Source organism: Enhydra lutris, unplaced genomic scaffold (assembly GCF_002288905.1).
Source record: "Enhydra lutris kenyoni isolate GAN:26980312 unplaced genomic scaffold, ASM228890v2 scaffoldscaffold68, whole genome shotgun sequence".
In the NCBI taxonomy this organism is placed as follows: domain Eukaryota; kingdom Metazoa; phylum Chordata; class Mammalia; order Carnivora; family Mustelidae; genus Enhydra; species Enhydra lutris.
This window is the reverse complement of record NW_019154152.1, coordinates 4775468-4791761: the sequence shown is the minus strand read 5'-3', so window position 1 is coordinate 4791761 and position 16294 is coordinate 4775468. Positions and strand designations below refer to the sequence as shown.

Here is a 16294-nt window from a genome sequence, read left to right as displayed (position 1 = left end):
TAATCCCAGGGTCCTGGGCTCAAGCCCTGTGTCGGGCTCCCTGCTCTGTGGGGAGTCTGCTCTCCATCTCCCTCTGCTCCTCACCCCCACTTATGTTCTCTTGCTCAAATAAATTAAAAAAAAAATTCATAAAGTTCAAAAGGTCATTTACAGAAGTGAAAAGTAAGTTTTCTTTAACCCTTGTCCTACACTATTTTCCTGCTCTGGAGGTAACCATTATTACTAGTTTATTATGTTCCTTCCAGAGATCAAAATGTACCTTAAGATTAGTACTCTTATTGTTTTAGTAAATGTTGTCCTTTTATTTTTTATTTATTGTTATTATTTTTTGAAGTTTTATTTATTTATCAGACAGAGACAGAGACAGTGAGAGAGGGAACACAAGCAGGGGGAGTGGGAGTAGGAGAAGCAGGCTTCCCACTGAGCAGGGAGCCCAATGTGGGGCTCAGTCCCAGGACTCTGGGATCATGACCTGAGCCAAAGGCAGATGCCTAATGACTGAGCCACCCAGGCGCCCCAAGTGTTGTCCTTTTAAATAGAGCAAAGTCTAGTGATATTTTTTGCAACCTTTATTATAACTTTACTTTGCAATTATGGTTGCAGTGCGAATTACACGTCAGTCCTGGAAATGTCTTGAAATAAGCTTTTTGGTTGTGCACTTTTCTCCTGTTGTTTTTAGAAACACAGGGTTTTGTTTTGTTTCAAATTGTGCCTTTTTTTTTTTTTTAGATTTTATTTATTTATTTGTCAGAGAGAGAGAGGGAGAGAGAGCAAGCACAGGCAGACAGAATGGCAGGCAGAGGCAGAGGGAGAAGCAGGCTCCCCGATGAGCAAGGAGCCCGATGTGGGACTCAATCCCAGGACGCTGGGATCATGACCTGAGCCGAAGGCAGCTGCTCAACCAACTGAGCCACCCAGGCGTCCCCAAATTGTGCCCTTTTGAAGTAAAGCAGAATCTAAGTGGAAAAAAATTTTTGAGAATATGGGTAGTTTGAATCTTTATTCATTTCTCAATGATCATTTTTAGCGAAATATTTTTATTCTTTGCTTTGCAGTTTTTGTATCTTATGAATAGAACATTATATGTTCTATTCCCATGTAGGCATTTAGCCTTAAAATTTTTGAATCTTATTAGTTACAAAAGTAATTGAGCCTGGGCAGTGTGTCAGTTGAAAATACAGTAGTCCCTACTTATCTGCATTTTCGAATTTCACAGTTTCATTTACCTGCAGTCATCTGTGGTCTGGAAGCAGATGATCCCTATTCTGACATTTTTCAGAAGTTCTCTAATAGCATAACAGTATGTCACAGTGCCTCCATCATTCACTTATCTCATCACATAGGCCTTTTATCATCTCTTACAATTACAGGAAGGGTGGGTATAGGACAATATTTTGAGAGAGATATGACATTCACATAACTTTTGTTACAGTATGTTGTTATAATTATTCTATTTTTTTAAGGATTTTATTTATTTATTTAACAGAGAGAGAGAGAGAGAGAGAGAGAGAGAGAGAGATTACAACTAAGCAGAGAGGCAGGCAGAGAGAGAGGGGGAAGCAGGCTCCCCACTGAGCAGAGAGCCTGGTGTGGGGCTGGATCCCAGGACCCTGAGATCATGACCTGAGCCGAAGACAGAAGCTTAACCCACTGAACCACCCAGCCGTCTTATAATTATTCTATTTTATTATTAGTTATTGTTGTTAATCTTTTGTTGCCAACTCACTTTCCATTTACCTTGTCCCGAGGGTTGTTGTCCAGCTTTAGTTACACATGATTTGAGGTTTAAACTTTCTTTTCGGGAAGTTTGTTATTTATCGAGATATTGATCCCGTGATAGGAGGAATCCACACAGTTCCAAAGTGCAGGTCAACCTAAGTAAGACAGAAACTTTCAGAGATAACTTGGACTTTTTCATCTGGTTCTCCAAACACTGTGACACCGACTGTAAAGTTAAGGACATTAGCTTCACTGTTTATCATGTAACTTCCTCTTTAAAAAGTTCTGATAAAACAACCAGGTTAGTTTTTGCATTGTTTAAAACAGTAAATGATCTAAGCGTAGAATCATGTGCCTAATTTATAAATTAAACTTGATCATAGATATATATGTATCTAAAAAAACATATATCTAGGGTTCAGTACTATCCGATAGGGTTTCAGGATTCCACTTGGAATATGTCCACTGCATAAGCAGGACAACTGCATACAGGAAGCAAGTTGTAAAGGGCTTTTATCGTGTGAAACACAATGTAAAAATATGTCTAATTTTTGTGAACTTGGCATGAATAATATTTTTCCCTAATTTTTTTAAGGTGTTGAACTTTATTTTTTTAATATTTTATTTATTTATTTGACAGAAAGAGAGCACAAGCAGGGGGAGCAGCAGAGGGAGCAGCAGAGGGAGAGGGAGAAGCAAGCTCTCTGCTGAGCAGGGAGCCCTGTGTGGGGCTTGATCCCAGGACCCTGGGATCGTGATCTTAGCTGATGGCAGACGCTTAACTGCCTGATCAACCCAGGCGCTCCTTTTTCCTTAATCTTTAGTATTACGTTTCTGTTAACCTCTGTGGTAAAAGTTCTTTCTGTTGAAGAACTAAAAACTCTAATTAAAAAATGGGATTTGGGAATTGGAATCATGAATAAGCCTATAAAAGTCTTTGTAAGTATTTTTTATATTTCACCAAAACAAAATAGTAAAGACAGCTCTCCAAATAAAGAAACTGTAAGAGACTTTAAAAATCTTAAAATGGTAATAATGGATTCTGGGTTATTTCCTTTCCTCATTCCTTATTTGATAACAGCTTTTCAGTGAGGGGAGTTGGAAGTTTTGGGTTTTTTTTTGAAATAACATGTAAACTTCTGCCTTATTGAAGGTAAACTGTGAGGCGCTGTGTGTGTGTGCGTGCGCACCTCCATCTTAAGAGCCAGAGTGCATTTCTAATCTTATGACTCAGAGTTCTTAACCTTGATCTCCATTTCATACTTCCTTTTGGGTCTCACTATAATCCTGAGGTACATAGTACCTGGAAGCTAGAGACAGAAGAGGCTTTGCGTGACCTTTACTCATTTGCCATCACAGAGTAGCTATGTTCTCACTCCCTCCCGACAAGAGGCTTATTATGTAATCCCCTCAGTGTCTAATTAGCACATTGGACCTCGAGGTATTCCAGCTTGCCTCCACAGTTTCTCTTATGTGTGTCTCTGTTCCCGTCCTACAACATAAGTCTAAGGTAGCCCTTTGTCTCTGCTTCCTTTATCTTCCCCAGGGATTCATTTCACGAATCTATTTTTCTGCTCTGCTTTCTGCTTTATTTCCTTTTCATTGTACCTTCAGATTCCTTTTTTTTTTAAATTCAAAATCTGTGTTTCCTTGAAACTGCAATGCTCAGCAACTAATTAACTGTAGAAAGGTGTTTAGGAGTAAATCTGCATGTAGTTGAATTTTATAAATGAAGAGATCTTGTGGTTAGGGAGAGATTTCTGCAATATTGGAAAAACTAATTTTTTCATCTTGGGATTCCTCTCTGCTTTCTATACCTTTTGCTTCCTTAGGAATAATTACCTTTGTTTGGTAATCAAGCATGGAGAGTGGTGTGTATGTGAGCACGGTGTACCAGCCGGACTCCGACACATGCTGAACAGTGTGGAAGGTATTCTCTTTTCATTGCGTAAGTAGCTGTGGGAGGATGGAGCGTTGCCTTACCAGGCAGCACATCCCCATCAGTTCTTTCAGCTCATAGGGTGATGGATGTGTGGTTACATTTTCGATGTTTTCGTTCCTGTACAGAATAGATGGTTAACATGTATTTGTTGACTGGCTACATTAGTGTCAGTATTTCAGAACTGATCCTATAAAGGGGAAGTTACGAAAACTTTTTAGTATTTATGACAAAGGTAGAGTTTTGAGATTATTGTGATGATGTGGGTGTGGTAATTAGAGGTGAGAGGCTGGAGATGGGAAGACCAATTGGGGAGCATCTGTGAAAGTTGATGAGTCAGTTGATGAGTGCTGGACTGGGATGGTGGCCGTGGGAATCAAAACAGGTTTGTTCCTTACCCTTATAGAGCTTTAGTCCTGGGAATGATGGAGACCCAGCAAATTGTCAATTCAAATATAGTGAGATAAAGTACACATTTCACCTAAGGCTTGTGGAATCTATTCATAACACTTGTAATGAATTATTTTATTGTTGGGTGCAATATAGTGATTTTTTTTAAAAGATTTTATTTATTTGACAGACAGAGATCACAAGTAGGCAGAGAGGCAGGAAGAGAGAGAGTGGGGGAAGCAGGCTCCCCGCTGAGCAGAGAGCCTGATGTGGGGCTCAATCCCAGAACCCTGGGATCATGACCTGAGCCAAAGGCAGAGGTTTTAACCCACTGAGCCACCCAGGTGCCCCAATATAGTGATTTTTAAGATTAGTTTTATCATTTTTGTCCATTTATTAATTGTCATTCTTGTTTAAAGACAAGCATTCATTTTCTAACTATTTTTAAATTAAACTTTCACCAGAAAAAAAGTGCTGGGTGCACAGAGGAGGGGAACTTATCTAGCTTAAGGGGAGGATTCGAGGAGTTAGGTTAGAGAATACTTCTAGAGGCAGAGGCATTTGTCGTGGACCTTAAGGGATGATGTGTCAGACTTGTCTGTAAGAACATCTATGATGAAAGATACAGAAAATAAATCCTCTGGAAAAACAGGAAAAAGTCTCAGGAAAGAGCACTTGTTGGGGAGTCAGGAGACCTGTCTTTGCTCTGATACTTGTGTAGCCATGGGAAGTCACTTCTTGCTGGGCTTCAGCTTCCTCATTTGTAAAATGTAGAGTACCAGATGAGGTCTTTGAGGGTTAGCCTTCTAATTTAACTATGTTAGCTTATTTACCACAGTCATATCCTGTTGAGTGTTTGCTCTGCAGCAGCTCTTTGTTGGAGTCTCAGAAGGGAGGTTGGAACCTGCTGCTGAGGACGGGGAGCCCCTGTTTCGCCAGCATTACATTCTCTGGTTAGCCATAAGTTGATAGAGCAGCTCATTCAGTGGAGAGAGGAGTTGGCCTTGGGGGTTGCTGAGTTAGATTTAGCAATAGGACAATCTGTAAGTTAAAGAGGTACAAGAAGAGTAGAGTCCATGATTTGTTGTGAAAGGAATGATAGTACCAAAGTTAGCATCAGGGTGGGAAGCCTCTTTTGGGGAAAAAGGTGATGAATTCTTTGGGTTTTTTTTTGGATGTGAGGTAAATTTAGTGTGGAAATCTCTAGATGTAGGGATGTAAATCAGAGGGAAAGACCAGAAGGAGATGTGAGAGTTATTAAAATAGAGGTAACTTAACATCGTCAGAATAAAAGCACTTTAGAAGAAGAAAATAGGGAGAAAGAACTCAGGGCTGAAAATTGAGCTTTGGTAGAGGTGCCTTTCGGGGATCACCTCCCTCACCCCTCATTTTCCTAAGGAGAAGAACCAGCATAAGTCTAAGAGGATGGGGGTGATCCAGCCTGCCAAGTGCCAGCATCTTGGAAGAATGACTTGTTCAGAAGGTGTCTGTCCTATGATAGGTTCTCCAGGAAGCAGATGGTAAGACAGAGTTGGGATTGCAAAAGGGCTACTGAGAAGAAACACCTAGGGGGGAAAAAGGAGAGAAAGAGGAAGCAGAATTGGGAAAAGGAGGTATCAAACTGTGATGCGGACCTGACAAAACTAGGAGCAAATGATATCACCATCTTGCTCGGTCATTCGCTGAGGAGCCTAAAGGTGTCTGCCACATAATCCTTTTGAAAAAGCAATTTCATGAGATTGATAAGGATGAGAGCCATATTATGGGGACCATAAGGAGACAGAGTGATCAGAAGAGGGGACAGCAGTGATAAACCTGAGATTTGTGATGTTTATCATCACTTTGGGTGTATACTGTGTCTTCAGATTTTCTTTTGGAGTAGAGTGTACTAAATTGAACTACCTAACTTTTCTCACTTCTGTTACAGAGTTCTCTCTCACACTTGTTGATTCTTACTAAGTCCCTTCCTCAAAAATCTCAACTTGAATTTTGAGGAAATGGATTGCTTTACTAGACTGCAGGTCAGATGAATTACGCCTGCTAGTTCTGGTGGCGTGAATAACTAAGGGGGGCATTGGTTTTTACTCTAAAAATGATCTGAGTTAGAGATTCCAATTAAACAAAAATGCTCTCCAGTAGAATATAGTGGTAGTACAATGAAGTAAATTCAAAGACCTAGATCTAGATAAAAATGATGGAGAAGCAAACGAAATTAAAGAGAGAGAGACATAAGAAAATTCTTAAATAGGGCTCATTTAGCACACATTTGTTGGACATCAGGCACTTTATTAGGCTTTGGTATTGTACAGTTGGATAAAATATAGATCTTCCCTTTATGGAATTTACAGAGTAGTGGGAAAGATAGATACACTTATTGGAGTTAAATATTTTTATACATGATTTATCTTAAAACATTTGTTTATGCTGTAATCCAGCAGGAGGGAGACTGGAATCTAAGGAAGTTGTCCCAGATTGGGAGACTTTGTTGCCCATCATGTGGCTTCTTTAAGAGGCATGGCAAAGCCTAGTTCTTTGTGATGACTGAACTGAGTTAATCTCATCAATTCTATATTCCTAGAGTGATCTCTTCATATTTTGTAATTTTTTGTAATTTTATTGGTGTCCCCTGGAACCTCCAGACATACTTAATTTTTAAATTTTCCATAAATATAAGAACTTCACTTTTTCTGATTATAAAGATAATATGTAGAATATTCAAACAATGCATTGAAGTATAGAGGCAAAGGTAAAAGTACCCAAAATTCCACCACCAAGGGCAGATGCAGTTAACTTTTCAGTGAATATCTTTCTAACATCTTTTCTGTTTCTTCCACCCCTTTTTCCTCCCTCTCCTTGCTCTGTACGCATATACACATGCATGCACACAGTTGCATATACACAAACATACATATCCTTTTATATAAATGGGACTGTATTTCATATACTTTTGTAACCTATTTTCTTTTCTTTTTTCTTTTTCTTTTTTTATTTTTTAAGATTTCTTTTGTTTACTTGACAGAGAGAGACAGCGAGAGCAGGGACTCAGGCAGGGAGAGTGGGGGAAGAGAGAAGCAGGCTTCCCGCCCAGTAGGGAGCCCAATGTGGGGCTTGATCATAGGACCCTGGGATCATGACCTGAGCCGAAGGCAGACACTTAACAGACGGAGCCACCTAGGCACCTCTGTAACCTATTTTCTTTCTTTCTTTTTTTTTTTAAGATTTTATTTATTTGACAGACAGAGATCACAAGCAGGCAGAAAGGCAGGCAGAGAGAGGAGGAAGCAGGTTCCCTGCTGAGCAGAGAGCCTGATGCAGGGCTCGATCCCAGGACCCTGAGATCATGACCTGAGCCGAAGGCAGAGGCTTTTACCCACTGAGCCACCCAGGCGCCCCTGTAACCTATTTTCTTAAAGAGGTGTTAGGGTTATCTTTGCATATCACTCCTCATAGATACAGACAGCATTCTTAATAATGGCTATAAACTATTTCACTGTGTTGATGCACCATGTTTTATTTAACCACTTTCCTATTCTTAGATATTTGAGGTGTTTAGATGCTTTCAGCCAGTAAACTTGTTTGGTGGGATTTGTATTGTTGGTACAGAAGGGTAGGAAGAAATGCTAAAAAGCTAAAGAGGGCCTGATTTGTCGAGTGGACTTAAATACACGGATGAGATACTTATTTGGTTTTTTACTTCTGTAGGCTTTTTTTGAATTTTAGATGAGGGAATAATGTGGTATAAGCAGCACTTAAAGATTAACTTAGTAAGGGGCGCCTGGGTGGCTCAGTCCTTTAAGCATCTGCCTTTGGCTCAGGTCATAATCCCCAAATCTGGGATGGAGCCTGCTTTGGGCTTCCTGCTCAGTGGGGAGTCTCCTTCTCCCTCTGCCTCTGCTGCTCCCCCATTGTGCTCTCTAGCGCGTGCTCTCTCTCTGTCAAATAAATAAATAAATAAAATCTTCAAAAAAATATATTAATTTGGTAAAAGTGTCTAGGATTGCTTTTAGGGCTGAATCAACATTGAGTTGGAGATTTCTGAGGCTGAATACAGTAAAGATAATTTAAGAGAAAGCAAGCAAGATTGAAACAGTGATAAGCAGGATGAAAGGATATTGTCAGGAAAGGGAAAATGACTCTATGTGGTAAGGGGCAGGACTTCTATTAAGACAATGCTCTTAAGGCAGGGCATAATACTGGTAGGAAATTGGTCATTCTGCTTCATTGTTAGGAAGAGTTTTCTGTAATTTGCCATTAGCTTGAAATTTTATAAATCAGACAGGAATTTTCATGGTTTTTTTTTTAAAGATTGCTTATTATGAATTATAATTCTATAATTGTGTTGGTTCAGATAAGCTTGTTGGAATAGAGATCCCCACCCCCCTTTTCTTCAGTGCTGAAGTTTGCCCATTACGCACATCCTGTAAAGGGAAACTGTGTGACTTGTTGGGGGGCACATTTCAGAGAACCTTTATAATCTCTACATCTTTGGGAGGGAGGAGGGTAAAGATTATGCACTCATGTGTGTTAAAACACTGCTTAGTCGTTCATCATCCTTGGTTTTGTTTTCATGATAGTTGGAGTAAAGTGCTTAAAAAGGGTAAATGGCAAACCACTGAATAAGAACAGACCAACGAACAGGGCTTATGCGGCTAATTAGTCATCTCTCGTCAGCAAAGGCCCTGCAGAGGCAATAGTAGATATGAAAGGGCTGGAGAGATGGGTTGTTGGCATGGATATGGATCTTTTATTGTAGTAACAATAGTTTATTCTTCAAATCAAGGGAATGAGAGCAAAGTTGCTTAGCAATCATATGGGCGCTAGAAGAATGGCCTTTGGAAGCAGGCATTTGAAGTGGGATCAATTCAACTTTTTTGAGAAACTTGCAAACAGTCTGATTAGAGTGATTCAGGGCAGTCCTCGTGCAAATCAAGAACTTGGAGCCCTCTTGTCCTGATTGCTTTTGTCCTGATCTACTTTCCAGCTTCCTCATCTGGAGAGGCTAGCACTTCTTGGAACTGGTTCCCCCAAAGGTGGGTGCTAGGAGATGGGGGCTCCCTGAGAGAGAATGGTTCCAGAGTTCTAGGCATGTGTAGTTCTTCGCCACTGGATTTAACTTGGCTCCACAAAATAGTGCCAGACATCTTATTGGGTCCTGGAGAACTGACTAGGTAGGGCTAGGCGAGCACCAGTCCATCAGTGCACCTTATCTATAACATGCATACGTGGCCACAGGGTATTGGGCTCTCTGTTCTTCCAGAAACAGAGGGCAAGTGGCAAATGTGGAAGGGGCATCTGAACAGGAGGCTTGGGTTCTGGCCTAGTTTCACTATACATAACATTCTGTGATTTGGGGATATCTCCGAACATCTGACTCAGACTCTTCATCTGTAAAATAGCAGTAATACCTACCTTTCTCCGGGGTGACACTAAAACCACCAATGGACAATGCCAGTCTACTCTAAAAAGCATAAAGTAATCTACAAGCTTATGGAGTATTTACTTCTTACTAATAGTTTGTATTCTGGCCTTTAAGATTTTGATTTCTTTCTTTTTTTTTTTTTTTTAAAGATTTTATTTATTCACTTGACAGAGAAAGAGAGATCACAAGTAGGCAGAGAGTAAGGAGGAAGAAGGCTCCCTGCTGAGCAGAGAGCCCGATGTGGGGCTCAATCCCAGGACCCCGAGATCATGACCTGAGCTGAAGGCAGTGACTTAATCCACTGAGCCACCCAGGTGCCCCAGATTTTGATTTCTTTATACATTTTTTTATTAAAAAACTTGAGATACTGTTCAGGGTTTAAAAAAAATTGCTGATAATTTTTTTTTTTAAAGATTTCATTCATTTATTTATTTGAGAAAGAAAGAGAGAGCACAAGAACAGGAGGAGAAGGAGAAGCAGACTCCTCACTGAGCAGGGACCCCAATGTGGGGCTCTATCTCAGGACCCTGGGATCATAACCTGAGCTGAAGGCAGATGCTTAACTGACTGAGCCACCCAGGCGTGCCACCCCCTACCTTTTTAAAAGATTTTATTTATTTATGCTGATAAAATTTTTTGAAAAGTTTTAAAGATAGCACACTTTTTTTTTCTCTTTTAGTAACAAAACCTTTTCAGTTATCTATTATTCAGTTTGTTATTTTGTTTGATGAAGACTTCCCTATTCTAGGCCATATTAACAATGAAAAAAGCCAATTTATGATCAAATTATAGTGCTTTTGCTGAATTCATAAAACAAGTTTGGGTTGACAGTTAAGGATTGGTCTTTAAAAAAATTTTTTTTTAGAAGCAGGTTTAACACCTTATTCTGCAGTGAGTATGCTGAGAATGAGCAAATAGGTAGCAAAACATTAAACCATTATAAAATGGTAAGTGGCAAACCACTGAGTAGGAACAGACTGCATGAGCAGGGCTAGCGCTCAGATCTTCTCTAGGGTCATTGTTACTATTAAGTGTTGTCTCCCTCGGTTTGTTTAAGTAAATAAAATAAAGAAATTTCGGCAGTTAAGAAAATTCTAGAGAAGTCTAGAGTTCAAATCTAAATCTTCTTTGGTGGGATCACTGAATTGAACTAAGCACCTACACATACAAAGAGCATTGTTTGTTTACTTTAGAGAACTAAAACTATGATGTCCCTAATTACTAGAGAGTGTTGGACCAGGGATTACAAAACCTGAATTCTAGTCTCTGTTCTGCTAAGTAACCTTAGTTAAAAACAAAACAAGAGGGGCGCCTGGGTGGCTCAGTTGGTTAAGCAACTGCCTTCGGCTCAGGTCATGGTCCCAGAGTCCTGGGATCAAGTCCCACATTGGGCTCCCAGCCCCATAGGGAGTCTGCTTCTCCCTCTGACCTCCCCTCTCATGCTCTCTCTCACTCTCTCTCCCTCTCTCAAAATAAATAAATAAAAATCCTTTAAAAAAAAAAAAAAAAAACAAGAGAAATTTTATCTCTTTAAGCCAGTACTTATCAGCTATAGGATGAGGAGGATGACAATATGGCACCTAAAGCCCCTGCCAGGACTTTAGTTGGAAGATCTATAAAACCCGAAGGCAGAGAAAGAGGGGTGTGGGAGAGATTGGTGTATCCTTTTTGTACCTTTGGGAGTTTGCATTAATCACCTACTTTTCTCATGTTACTCCCCTATCTAAAAGCCTGCTAATTGCCCTTTTCTGTCCAAAAAGCTTTCCTTATTTTAAGGCCTAGGTTACGTTTCACTTCCTCTGTGAAGTCACTTTAACACACATTGTTTTTCTTTTCTGAACTCATTGATTGTCCTTACATCACACTCATCTGTTAATCATGGTATTGCTGTGGAAAATGCCTTCCTTTTATACCTATCTCTAGAGAGTAGATTAATGTGAAAGAAAAAATAGACTTCGAAGTTAAATAGATCTAGCTGTATGATCTTATGTCAGCCACTTTCTAAAAATACATGTTTAATTTCTTTTAATAGAACATTTTTGATTAGATAAAATTTTTTTCAAGCTTAAGAAAAAGAGGAGGTGCAGTGAAAAGTCTTCTTCCTCAGGTCTACCACCAAGCTAGTCTTTTCCCGACTATTATAGTTTTTTATATATTCTGCTAGAGTTTTTAATTTTTTAAAGAAATAGAACCTTTATCTATTTTTAAGATTTATTTATTTGTCAGAGAGAGAGCCCAAGGAGGGGGAGCAGCAGACAAAGGGAGAGGCAGGCTCCCTGCTGAGCAAGGAGCCGGATGTGGCACTCTGGCACAGGATCCCAGGGCCCTGGGATCATGACCTGAGCTGAAGGCAGACACTCAATAGACTGAGCCACTGAGGTGCCCCTCTGCTAGAGTTTCTTATTTTTTCTTTCTTTTTCTTTTACATAAAAGATGGCACACTAAACATAATCTTAAGCATATTGCTTTTTTCACTTAGAGATCTTTTTATATCACTAGATGGTGAGCTTCCTTATTGTTCTTAATGTTTTATGAATGCATCATAATTTAACCAGTGGTTGGGAATTTTTACTTGAAGTCCCAAATGATTTCAGATTTGAATGACCTTTGAGCCTTATCTGAGAAAATCACTCCTTATTTCTCTAAACTCCTATTTCTATGGTGCTTTACAGGTTTTAAGCGCTTTATGTACTTGAAGTTGATCCTCACAAAACCTCTTTGGAAGTAGGTAATTTACTCCATAAGTTTTACTAGGTAAATAGAGAAAGGAAATATCTATTTAGGTTTCTGCTGACTGCGGTGCAAGATTCTTCAGCAAAAGCTCTACCGTGCTCTTTTCATGTGCTCTACTATTGGCAAATAGAGATTTTGTTTGAGAAACACAGCCTGCTTTGTAGGGGCTGATAAAAGTCTTCATTACTTCCTTTATAACCATTTGTGAATTTACTTCCTTTCCTTTACTTACTTCCTTAAAACCAGTAGAGCATGTTGAAAAGGATCTCCAGATAAAGGAAGCTTTGAGAAACAAAACAAATATAGAGAGAAGATATGCAAATATTCTTTTTATAGGTTACTTTTTTTAATCTTAAAAAATCCTAACTGAAACGTGTGTATGCAGAAAAAAGTGACTTGCTTAATGGCATTGATATGAATGTGGTTCTTCAAGTGATTAAATGTGTAGGGCTGAGAGAAAAGTAGGTAGTATTTTAACCTGGGATTTAACATTTGGTAAGATTCTCTGTTAAAGTACAGCCAGAGCTCTGTAATTGACCTGTTCAGAATGCACAAATGAAAGTGGGAGGGATTTAAGTTTTACTGTAAAATTTTCATTTAATGCAAAATGAGGTTAGTACTCAGATAGCCCAAACTGCTACTTGAACTGCCTGAGTATTAATTATGAGCTCAGGTTATGCCAAAACTAGTAACACTTTATATATGGAATGCGAATTTTCTACAAAAGTCTTTCAACCATTTTGGTGACTTCTGAGATATTTTTTCAATAAATTTTCTCCTATTTCTTCTAAACCAGGCCCTTGGTTTCTTTTTTCTTTTTATATTTATGTTTTTTATACTCATGCTGAAAACAGTCTAGTATCCTAGGATTTTAGAGATATTTGGACACTTAGAGATTGCTAAATAATGTTTGGTACCTTTGTATATTAACTTGGCCCTTTGTCTTGTAACAAGTGAGAGAACACTGGAGCCCAGAAAGGTATGATTGGCCCTGGTCAGTCACTTTGTCCAGAACCCTCGGCTGCAGCTGCCCGGTTCCATGTTCTTTCTCATACAGCTTTGACTGACACTGCTCTACCTGGGGAATTTAATTTTGAAAACATTCTTTTGGCCCTTCCCAACCCTTTTTTCTTTCTAATGTGGGCCAAGTAATAAAAAACTCTAAGGAATATTATAGTCACGGATATGTAAACATTTTTCTTTTTAGTAGAGTTGACACACAGTGTCTAGTAGTTTCAGGTGTACAGCGTCGTGATTCAACTTCTCTATACTTGATGCTGTGCCCACCACAAGCGTAGCTCCATCTGTCACCGCCCAGCACTGTCACAGTCTCATTGACTGCATTCCCGTTGCTGTTCCCTTTATTACTGTGTAGAGTCACAGATCTGGCGTGGAGCCGGCTCATTGTAGGCACGTAAAAGAGACTTTTTGAAGTGAGCCAGAACTGGGGAGGGAATGAGGTAACAACCAAGTGAGGAGCAGGCAGCCGAGCAGTACTCACCCAGCATTTGTTAGCTCATTTCTCCATCTTTCTCTCCCTAGGGCAGGGAGCAGCCAGTAGTGTTCAGACAGTGAAGCTGCCATGTGTTGGTTTGTGGATGCCTTTAAACGACTTTCTTTCCCCCTTAGGTCCTTTCCCATAACCTGTGCACGGTGCTGAAGGTTCCACACGACCCTGTTGCCCTTGAAGAGCACTTCCGGGATGACGATGAGGGGCCTGTTTCCAATCAGGGCTATATGCCGTATTTAAACAAGTTCATTCTGGAAAAGGTATGCTTCTGATGTCTTCTTGCTTTCAGAGTGGTTTGATTTGCACATTTCAAGTGGGCCCCGGAGCCCCTTGCTGGTGAGTTCACTAAGGAGTTCAGGTGTGAGGCATCAGGTGGATAAGTCAGTCAGAAACGAAAGAAAGAATGGGAGACTGACATTTCCTATTTCTTCCTCTTCACTGTCTTCTTAAAGTTGGTTTGGTATTTTACAACTTGGCTCATTTTTTGAAATTAAGAACTGTATTTTGTACTAGTCTGTAATGTCTTCTTAGAGTGCTTCCCCCCCTCCTTTTTAAATTCTGGTTCCACATGTACTGGCAATGATTGTTAAAGCATGGGTGTGTTAGGATAAAATGTGAATGCCAAAGGTGATATTAATTATCTTTACTAAATAGCTATTGTACAGCAAAGTTTTCATCATAGACTTTTCAGGGTACCACTCAGATGCTCCCTCTGGGGTATATAATGAGTAAAGATGCTGCAAAAACCTGTTATGTGTTTGGAAGCCAAATATAACCTATTGGCATTGCTGCCATGTTCAGTTTCTCTTCTGGTTTGGATAATTAAAACTTGACAGAAGAAGGGGTTGAATTTAATGTACTTCTATTTAGAAGAAAATAAGCTGATGGCACCTTCAAATAATTAGAAAAAATCGGTGATTAAAAATAATGAAAGGTTGTATATGCTTATTAAATAGGCAGTTAATACAAAAATACATGAAATAAAAAGTGAATGTCTCTTTACTCTCACTTTAGTCTCACTCTCCAGGAGTAACCACCCTTAACAGTTTGGTGAATATCTTTGCCAGTCTTTTTAAATATATGCATGTAAATATCCCTGTACATAATACGTAATGTTTGTTTCCATAGGGCTCAGATCATGCTATACATAAACTTCTTCAAATTTCTTTTTTAACTGAATGATATATTAGTGTCATTTTTCCATATTGTCTAACTTTGTTTAGGTATGAAATTAATTACATATTCACATGAATGGCTGGGAAATTCCTGCTTTGGCTATTTATAACACCAAGCATGAAATTTTTGGATATATCTTAAAAATGCCTTTCAAAAAATGACAGTGATAATACTTTTAAATTAAAAAGAAGATACATTTAGGGGCACCTGGCTGGCTAAGTCAGAGGAGCATGTGACTCTTGATCTTGAGGTTGTGGGTATGAGCCCCATATTGGGTGTAGAGATGATTTAAATAAATAAACTTAAAAAAAAATTTAAAAACTATATTTTCCCATCACCTAAATACCACAACTATTTATGTATTTTTTCCTATGGTTTCTTTGGATTTTTTTATTGCTGTATTTGTATACATTTATTACATTCGATATCTTTTTTTAATAGTAAAGTACAGTAATTAACATTTATGATAATAAGTTAAGTTAGTAGTTTGGAAAATGTCAAGATGTTGGTGAAGGTTCTTTTAAAAAGTCTCATGTTTTAGTGTGCCTGGGTGGCTCAGACGGTTGAGTGTCTGCCTTCAGCTCAGATCATGATCCCCGGGTCCTGGGATTGAGCCCTGTGTTGGGCTCCCTGCCGAGCAGGGAGCCTGCTTCTCCCTCTCTCTCTCTGCCTGCCACTCCCCCTGCTTGTGCTCTCTCTCTTTGTCAAATAAATAAATAAAATTTTAAAATATAAAAAAATCACATGTTTTTCAGAAATTTTATTGCAAAGGTTGTCAAGATTACAATGTGTTCATTTATGTAGTATTCTTTGTACCTGTGTCTGTTACTCCATATCAGCCTCACAATACAATTTTCTTTCTTCTTTTTTTTTTTAAGATTTTATTTATTTATTTGACAGAGAGAGAGAGAGAGAGATCGCAAGTAGGCAGAGAGGCAGGCAGAGAGAGAGAGGGGAAAACAGGCTCCCCGTTGAGCAGAGAGCCCAGTATGGGGCTCGATCCCAGGACCCTGAGATCATGACCTGAGTGGAAAGCAGAGGCTTAAGCCACTGAGCCACGCAGACACCCCACAATACAATTTTCTGCTCTTTATTTGTGTTTGTTTTATGTGTATATGTGCTATATGTGTTTTAAGTATTCCCTGTAGAGATGATAACATTGCTTTGATCATGCCTAATAATTAGGAAAATAAGAGAAATCTACCATAATGAAATACAAGATTTAATAAGACTCACAGAAGCCACAAATTATGTGATTCCACTTATATGAAATGCCTAAAATAGGCAAGCAAATAGAGATAAAAAGTAGATTAGTGGTTGACAGAGGTTGAGGGGAGGTTGGAATGGTGAGTAACTACCAATGGGCTTGGGTTTCTTTTTGGAATGATGAAAATGTTCTAGAATTAGA

At 39.1% G+C, this 16294-nt stretch overlaps 1 protein-coding gene across 2 annotated transcripts in view; it reads left to right on the top strand.

Annotated features, from left to right (window-relative positions):
• The window catches only part of LOC111159419 (switching B-cell complex subunit SWAP70), a 66557-nt gene that overhangs the window by 11427 nt on the left and 38836 nt on the right, over positions 1-16294 (top strand). For both annotated transcript variants that reach the window (XM_022521867.1, XM_022521868.1), the window contains exon 2: positions 13830-13970. In XM_022521867.1, coding sequence (XP_022377575.1) covers positions 13830-13970 — 141 coding nt within the window. The remainder of the gene's footprint in view (positions 1-13829; positions 13971-16294) is intronic.